At 32.3% G+C, this 8077-nt stretch overlaps 2 protein-coding genes across 4 annotated transcripts; both read left to right on the forward strand.

Moving 5' to 3' along the window:
* Positions 1-678: 678 nt before the first annotated feature.
* On the forward strand, positions 679-1689 carry LOC112590695 (histone-lysine N-methyltransferase E(z)-like). 3 transcript variants are annotated; one of them, XM_025308032.1, is made up of 4 exons: positions 921-980; positions 1232-1351; positions 1421-1586; positions 1655-1689. In XM_025308032.1, the coding sequence occupies exons 2-4, from the start codon at positions 1321-1323 to the stop codon at positions 1674-1676; spliced, it is 219 nt and encodes a 72-aa protein (XP_025163817.1). In that variant the 5' UTR covers positions 921-980; positions 1232-1320; the 3' UTR covers positions 1677-1689. The 3 variants fall into 3 exon arrangements, 2 of the variants coding, with proteins under 2 accessions (XP_025163816.1, XP_025163817.1); XM_025308031.1 differs by lacking the exons at positions 921-980; positions 1232-1351 and adding an exon at positions 679-769; XR_003114394.1 differs by lacking the exons at positions 921-980; positions 1232-1351; positions 1421-1586; positions 1655-1689 and adding exons at positions 679-769; positions 840-895.
* Positions 1690-3712: 2023 nt separating this feature from the next.
* Positions 3713-5691, forward strand: LOC105181132 (uncharacterized). The gene is made up of 3 exons (XM_011137710.3): positions 3713-4263; positions 4558-4665; positions 4776-5691. The coding sequence occupies exons 1-3, from the start codon at positions 4176-4178 to the stop codon at positions 4916-4918; spliced, it is 339 nt and encodes a 112-aa protein (XP_011136012.1). The 5' UTR covers positions 3713-4175; the 3' UTR covers positions 4919-5691.
* Positions 5692-8077: the final 2386 nt, after the last annotated feature.

Consider the following 8077-nt stretch of genomic DNA (forward strand, 5'->3'; position numbering starts at 1 on the left):
AAACTGTCGTTAACTCCAATAACGAGTTAAAGAATTGCAGGGGCACTACGAGAGCGCTGAAGAGCAGACAGCAGCGAATGCGAGCAAGCGAGCAAGCAAGAGAGAGTGAGAGAGAGGTGCTTATTGACTCGTTTTCTAGGGAGGTTGTTCTTCAATTTTTTTTATAACATAGTATACATTCATTAACCTATTTTTCCCAATGTTGTGTACACGCAACATGAAGTTTATATAATTAATTACTGACGTTAGTAATTATTTTTTTTCACGAAGTGTTAGACTAATTGTGAAATAAGTTCATTTTGACTGGATTTTGTGAAGTTAAACTTCGTGTTGCGTATACGCAACATTAAGAAGAAATGGTGTTAAGTATGCAACATCGATGCACCGTCATCAGTGGGATATACATTAGTGATTGATTAGGATTTTTTTGATTAAACATCAGTGATTGATTAAGAATATATACATACATTAAGTATGCAACATCGGTACATCGTCATCATCAGTGGGATACACATTAATGATTGATTAGGATATTTTTTGATTAAACATCAGTGATTGATTAAGAAGTAAGTATGATTATTAACAAAAATGATTATTAACAAAAACATGCAAGGAAGTATACGAATTTGCGCAGAAAGAACATTCCTGCTATAGAAAATCTTTAGAAAATGCTATAGAAAATCTCAAGGACTTCACACCGTCGCGAAAAAAGAAAAAAAGCATCGGTTGTGGTCTATGCATTGCCGGAAAATACAACTTAAGGACTCGGGTATGTTAAATTTTATATTATCTCCTCATCTTATTTACCTCTAATTCGTACGTTTTATTTGAATGAATAGGTGCTAATCACGTGCACAAGTTTGCACTTTGTGATCATCCCGGCCGTCAGTGTGATAATTTATGCCCATGTATATAAGCATAAAACTTCTGCGAGAAGTTTTATCAGTGCAGCAGCGAATGCCAGAACAGATTTCCTGAGTGTAGGTGTAAGGCGCAATGCAATACAAAGCAGTATCCTTGTTATCTGGCTGTCAGGGAATATGATCCGGATCTTTGCCAAACGTATGGTGCAGATTATTTCCAAATCAATTCTAAATCTTGCAAAAATGTCAGCGTGCAACGTGGTCTTTATAAGTATCGAAAAATTTAATTTATTAGAGTGAAAATCAGTATAATCTCAATGAGTAGAATTTTTGATTTGAAATATACTTTATACAATTTGAAAGATCAGCAGCGAAGAATGAATTCATCTCGGAATATTGCGGCGAAATTATCAGTCAAGACGAAGCTGACAGGAGGGGAAAAGTATATGATAAATATATGTGTAGTTTCCTTTTTAATCTTAACAATGGTAAGTAGAGATAGTGGTTAATTAAATGTTGAAAAATAATAAAAATTAAAAGTTTTTGGTCGGTTTCAGATTTTGTTGTAGACGCGACACGGAAAGGGAATAAAATAAAGTTCGCTAATCACTCGATAAATCCAAATTGTTATGTGAAAATAATGATGGTGAACGGTGATCATAGAATAGGTATTTTTGCTAAGAGAGCAATTCAACCTGGTGAAGAATTATTTTTTGACTATAGGTATGTCGCTGTAATGTTTTGTTTAATTTATTAATTTCAAACAATCAAAATCATGTGATAATTTTCAGATATAGACCACGGAACAATTAAAATTCGTCGGTATTGAGCGAAAAATGGAGTTTCTCTAATATATGTATATATATTATATGGACTTTTACATGTATAAATGGTGCATCAAGCGAATACATACAGCTGAAATATTAGAAAGGAAATAAGCACTGCCTGATTTGTATGCCTCTCTATTTTTAATTAAATTTTACATTTTCATTTGTCTGCCCAATTTTGCAAAATTGTAATAGAGATTTTTTGTACATGTAGGTAAAGGAACTTTTTAAATATGTTCAAGTCTTTTATGGACATCTCGAAACAAAAATATCAAAGTAAAAATATACATATACAAGTACAAAACTTCTGCGAGAAGTTTTATCAGCAGCGAATGCCAGAACAGATTTCCTGAGTGTAGGTGCAAGGCGCAATGCAATACAAAGCAGTGTCCTTGTTATCTGGCTGTCAGGGAATGTGATCCGGATCTTTGCCAAACGTATGGTGCAGATCATTTCCAAATCAATTATATTATATTATATTATATTATATATATTATATATTATATTATATTATGTTATGTTATATTAAATAAAATTAAATTTTATTATATAAAATTACGATTATTTATTAAAATTAAAGTAACCTGTATTACCGACTATTAGATTATAAACGTCTTAAAATTATCTTAAATAAGACGCCGTTTAGACGTCTTAAATTAATGTCTAAAAGACGTCTTAAAATAATGTCTAAAAGGCGTCTTAAAATAATATCTAAAAGATGTCTTAAATCGGGACATAAGACGTCTTAAAGACGTCATAAAGGCGTCATTCTGACAACTTTTTAAGACGTCTAAAAAATTTTAAAACTTCTTTTAGATGTCTTTTAGACGTCATATTGTTGTGTGGGGTATTTTTATATTTTTTAAAAATATGTATGCTGCCTGGGATTGTTTTTTTGGAATGTATTTTGGATTGCATTGGAATATTTTTCTATTATATATATCATAAATTTTATAAATAAAATATACCTTAGTGAAAATTAATAATATAACAACAACTGTACATTGTATATTTTGAATGTAATTAATTTATAATATTTTTTTAAACTTGGAAGAAATAAAATAATTATTTAAAAATGTATTTGTTCAAAAATTATTACATTTACCTAAAATGTGATTTAAATTGCTCCTCATTATATGCTGGTATAATTTCTTCAACATAATTGTTTAGTCGTGGGATTTCAGCAATCGGATTTTTAATTAAAAGTAAAATGAGAAATATATTTTCTAATTCCTCATTGTAATTTTTTTCTTCGTTATTCAAAATATCTAACAAAAGTAAGTTTTCAGCAAATAAGGTTAATATTTGTTTACGTTTGTCTTCCATATTTAACGCTTATATTTACTTATTCCTTTAAAGCGAACGATTTTAATTGTTTCAAAGTGAGCGCTTAGAAGCTAAACGGAACGATTGAAAATAGCGTTCATAAGCATAAGCGCATAAGCGCTTACAACTCGTGAGCGCTCAAAGCGAACGCAGCCTATGCAGTAAGGCCTAGTCTACAATATGTATTGTAAGCTGTAAGCCGTAAGAACTGACCAATTATAGCAGATTATTTTTGTGATAATCGACTGTGATTCGCCAATTCTTACGGCTTACAACTTACGACATGTATTGTAGACCAAGGTTTAATGTCAAGATGATGTCATTGTGACGTCATCGATATATATATCGATACATTGAAGGTATCGAGATTGATATATTGGTGTTGATTGGTTATTGCAAAAACAGCATTTATGGTTTGTTCTTTGTAGCTGCACTGCTGAACTAGTGCAATAAGCTAGAGCAGAGCTCGGCAAAATTTGCACGCGATGGCCGATTTTCGACTATCTCCGCCCACCGCTATTCCCTTTACCTCGCCGCTCCGCGCGCTGCCTATCGACTACCGCGTGAATTTCTGCCGCACGGGAAATGTTGCTGCGTATTGTGTGCCAGATCCATTAATATGGAGAAAGTTCCACAAGAGAAGAAGTTACAAGAAAATGGATTTTCTGCATTTTTATCACTATTTATGTTGCGGAAGTTCGATGTGATTCGACTATGCTTGAAAATAGAAAGAAAATGACTTCATTCAAGATATTTCTAATTATTTTCACACAAATATTTTTTGTCCCTTGATTCTTCTAGTATTTGTTAGATTTTAGACTTCGCAATAGTTGAGATAGAATTAAAGTTGCTGAGATAGAATAAAACTTTACTGTGGCATAATGTGCAGGCCAGCCCACTCCTAACCTCCTAACCTCAAACTAATATCCTAGACCAAGCCTGTCTAACCGTTAGTAGCAAAAGAGCCATTGGCCGCATTCAGCGCACAGAACAGCTGTGGATTTATGCGCTAAATAATCTGTTTTCCGGAGCGCTCCCACAACATGTTACGGTAGTGGACGCCATTTTTTCCAGCAAAAATTTTTACGCTATATCGGCACAACTGTTACGAGATGTCTTATATCGTTTATTGTTATGGTTATGTACGGAATTGATCGCAATGGCCTTTTATGAAATGGAATACATATATAACGGATTAAATTATAATATTGTAGATTCATTGGAAGTACATGAGAAATTGAAGAATGGTACGTACAATTAAAAGAAATATTACTTTAAAATTAAATTATATAACTAATCTACAAATACAACTAACCTACAACCTACAAAATCTTAAATTACACTATTATTATATCCCAGTAAACATATATGTCTAAAAGATGTCTAAAAGATTTCTTTAAGACGTCTTTTAGATATACAAGTCTAAAAGATATCTTAAAGAAATCTTTTAGATATCTTTTAGACATGTATGTTTACTGGGATATATCATACTTGCTTATGTGCGATAATAATATGTATAATAATAATTGTACATGTTTTAGATGATGCTTTCTTCCAAGCATATATGAAAAACAACTTAAATTCTTTGGAAGTTGCTGGTTCTAATAATGACACTTTTACAGAAAATTGTAGTGGACACATCGCAAACAGTAAATTCATTAAAATATAGTTTTTGGTATCACAATTGACTTCATCATTAACATTTAGTTTATTATCATTAACATTAATATTACATTGTAAAATATATTTTATGATTTAGATATACTTGATTCAGAAGAAAGCAATAAACAACAATGGACAGTAAAACTTCTACAAAATTATTATTGGAATTGTACAAGGAGAGAAAAGAAAAATTCCGTGATTCCAAAATCAAGAAAAGAAACCTGTGGACACAGATTGTAAAAGAAATGGATAAAAATGGTTATAAGTCTTTGACTGAAGATATATTGGACCGAAAGTTACGCAATTTAAAAAAGACTTTCAGAACAATAAAGGACAATAACCGAAAAAATTCAACGGGACGAGGACATATAACATGGGAATATTATGATATTTTTGAAGAAATATTCCTTGATGACCAGACAATAAATTTTGGACCGACAATTTCTTCTATGGATTGTGCTGTAACACAATGTTCATCATCTGCTACGTCAACAATTTTATCTCCTGAAGTATCCACTACATCTTCAACAAGATTAATTGTTTCTCATGAACAACCAAGACTGTCAACTCGTTTATCACCTGTAAGGACGCTATCTCCTGCATTGATAAGATATGTGTGTCATCACCATCAAGAACACCCATACCCGTATTGATGAGCACTTTAACATATTCTTCACATTTCTTCGATTCAACGTTCATTGGGGATTCGTTTATCAAAGAAAATATTATAAATTCTTTTTACTCATCTTCTTCTTCTTCTTCTTCTTCTTCTTCTTCTTCTTCTTCTTCTAGTGTAACAGCAGAACATTCTTTGAGCGAAACTGAAAGTTCTTCCTCTGTTCTTCCAAATTCTCCCGAATATATTAATTATTAAGTCAACGACGAAAAAAAATACTTCAAAAAAACATATGATTTGCGAAAGCAATTACTTGCGGTAGAAAATGAGCGAGTTCAAATGATAGCCGAATTGAAAAAAAGCATCGACAACAATAACAAAATTCAGCAAGAGAGGAACGAGCTTTTAAAAAAACTCATTGATAAAATATAAAAATAAAGTTATCTATTATTTAAAAAAAGGTTTTCTACTAAAGTTTTCTATAAGGTTTAGATTTAAGATTTGTAAAAATGGCTTATATTTATTAAAAATAAACGGCTTATTACAAATTACTTGTTTGCAAATTTATAAATTAGCTACAATAGCATTCTTCTTTTCTATTGCTTCCTGCATCTGGAACCTATCCTCAACTGTATTTTGTTGATATATATTGATTGTAGGAACATTGTCGTCATCGATTCTAATTCTTTCATAGTCTTCTATTTCCCCATTATCAATTATAAAATTGTGGAGCATGCATATACATGCTATAATTGTGTTTCCAAAGTTTGCATCGGAAATGTCTAAATTTTACTTTAAGTAATCCAAATGCTTGCTCTATAATCGAGCGAATAGAACTTAGTCTGATATTATAGCGAATGTGAACTGCAGGAAGATGCCCATTATCTCGAAATGGGGTCATTAAATTATACATTAACGGATATGCGCTGTCTCCAATTAAATGCTCGTGTGTAAGAAGTGGGTTCTCTCTATCCGTCAACTTTTGAAACAATCTACTATTTCTGAACACGCGTGCGTCGTGCATTCTTCCTGGTATTCCAATGAACACGTCGATAAAGCGTGCAGAATGATCGCAAACTCCTATAAGAAATTGATTTCTTAATTTATTAATAAATTTACTTTTTATAGATTGCGTAAAATTTGAAAATAATACTTTTTCTTTATACCTTGTAATATTATTGAATGGAATTGTTTTCTGTTGAAATAATCGTTTGCATTTCTAAGTGGCTGCTTTATTGGTATATGGCATCCATCAATTGCCCCCACGACATTTCGTATGCCATGTGAACGTTCTGCGAATATCTAAAATATATATAAAAATAAATCTAAATGAAATTTAACTTATGTAAAACACGTTATTAAAATTCTCACTTGCGATGAAATAGCTCGTTGTACAGCATTTGACCACCGAACATACTGTGGCATTAATTCTGCTAAAACAAATACTATTGATTTAAATATGCCATGTCTCGTGCTGGTTGGAATATCAAATCGATCACCAACAGTCAGAAAAGACTCAGGCTTACTTAACAACCATATAGTAAATAATAACTTCTTATTCAGAGGGAGATTGGCATTCAGTTGATCATTTTGCATATGATTTCCAACTACGTTTAGCAATACCTAAATAAAAACAGCAAAAAGAAAGAATAATTGTGTACTGCATTATATATACATATATATTACGGGAGAAATTCGTACCTCAAAAGTTCTTCGAGTCATTCGAAAATGTTCTTTAAATTGATCGTCCGTATATGTCGGAATTGTTAACTCAAAATATTCCACATTGCGCGTTTTTGCAGCTCGACGTTGTCTAGGGTATAAGTTATTTTCGGGCAACGGTTGGATAACATTATCGACAATATTACGTACAATATTCATATTCAGCCCATCATCAGCCGCAATTTGAAACATATTAATATTATTCATATTTGTCACGTTCTGTTTTATGTTGAGTAGTAGGTCTATTTGTATTGCATGCACTTTTTGAACTTTTGCACTAAGTGTACACTATCATCGAGTGCTCACTCAGCAAAATATTCAGCGGAAAAGAGCGCTGAGGAAGGGAGCGATCCCGCAACAGTTTTGTGCGCTGAATGATGCCATTGATCCCACTTACCGCTATGGGCTTCCCCCACCATTACGTCCTCAGTCACGGCATAATGCACGGCGCCAAATGTTCTTATTTACGCACAAGCAGGGACGACGGGAAAATTAAACACATTAGAGATGATGTCGCGATGGTATACAACTATTTCAGATAATAAAGCAAGCCATTTTGCAATGCCATTTTATACGTTGCTATTTCGATATGTTTAATGCGAAATTTGTGGTTGTCTCGCTTGATCAATAAGTGCTGAAATATTAACCGAAATTTCAGAAGTTACGATCCGTATTAAATGGGACAGTGCAGCATTGGTCATCGAAACACGATTTTTACTTTTTATTTGCTTCATTACTGAAAACGTACTCTCACAACGATAAGTTGAACCGAACATAGAACAGAGTTTAAGGCCGAAATCTTTTAATTTAGGATAAGTGGTCTCCGGTAAAAGTTTAAAAAATTCCAGTCCACTTTCTGTTCGTCCTATCAGAAAAGGATCAGCTTGTAGATCGTACAACTCCATTCGATATTTAACTTTTTGTTGATCAATTGCAACTGTCATAAGATTGTTAAGAAGAATAATATCACTTTTTAAATTGTCAAAATCAGTAAAACGTACATTAAACTCATCTATAAGGTTATTTATAAAATTAGAAAAATGGATAAAACTTATAGAAGG

Source organism: Harpegnathos saltator, unplaced genomic scaffold (genome assembly GCF_003227715.2).
Source record: "Harpegnathos saltator strain DR-91 unplaced genomic scaffold, Hsal_v8.6 scaffold134, whole genome shotgun sequence".
Lineage (NCBI taxonomy): Eukaryota > Metazoa > Arthropoda > Insecta > Hymenoptera > Formicidae > Harpegnathos > Harpegnathos saltator.

Coding starts and splice junctions, on each gene's coding strand:
- LOC112590695 (XM_025308031.1), top strand. CDS start 736: ATGCATTGCCGGAAAATACAACTTAAGGACTCGG. Junction 770..1,420: donor AATACAACTTAAGGACTCGG/GTATGTTAAATT, acceptor GGTCGGTTTCAG/ATTTTGTTGTAGACGCGACA. Junction 1,587..1,654: donor GAATTATTTTTTGACTATAG/GTATGTCGCTGT, acceptor GATAATTTTCAG/ATATAGACCACGGAACAATT.
- LOC105181132 (XM_011137710.3), top strand. CDS start 4,176: ATGGCCTTTTATGAAATGGAATACATATATAACGGATTAAATTATAAT. Junction 4,264..4,557: donor ACATGAGAAATTGAAGAATG/GTACGTACAATT, acceptor TACATGTTTTAG/ATGATGCTTTCTTCCAAGCA. Junction 4,666..4,775: donor TAGTGGACACATCGCAAACA/GTAAATTCATTA, acceptor TTTATGATTTAG/ATATACTTGATTCAGAAGAA.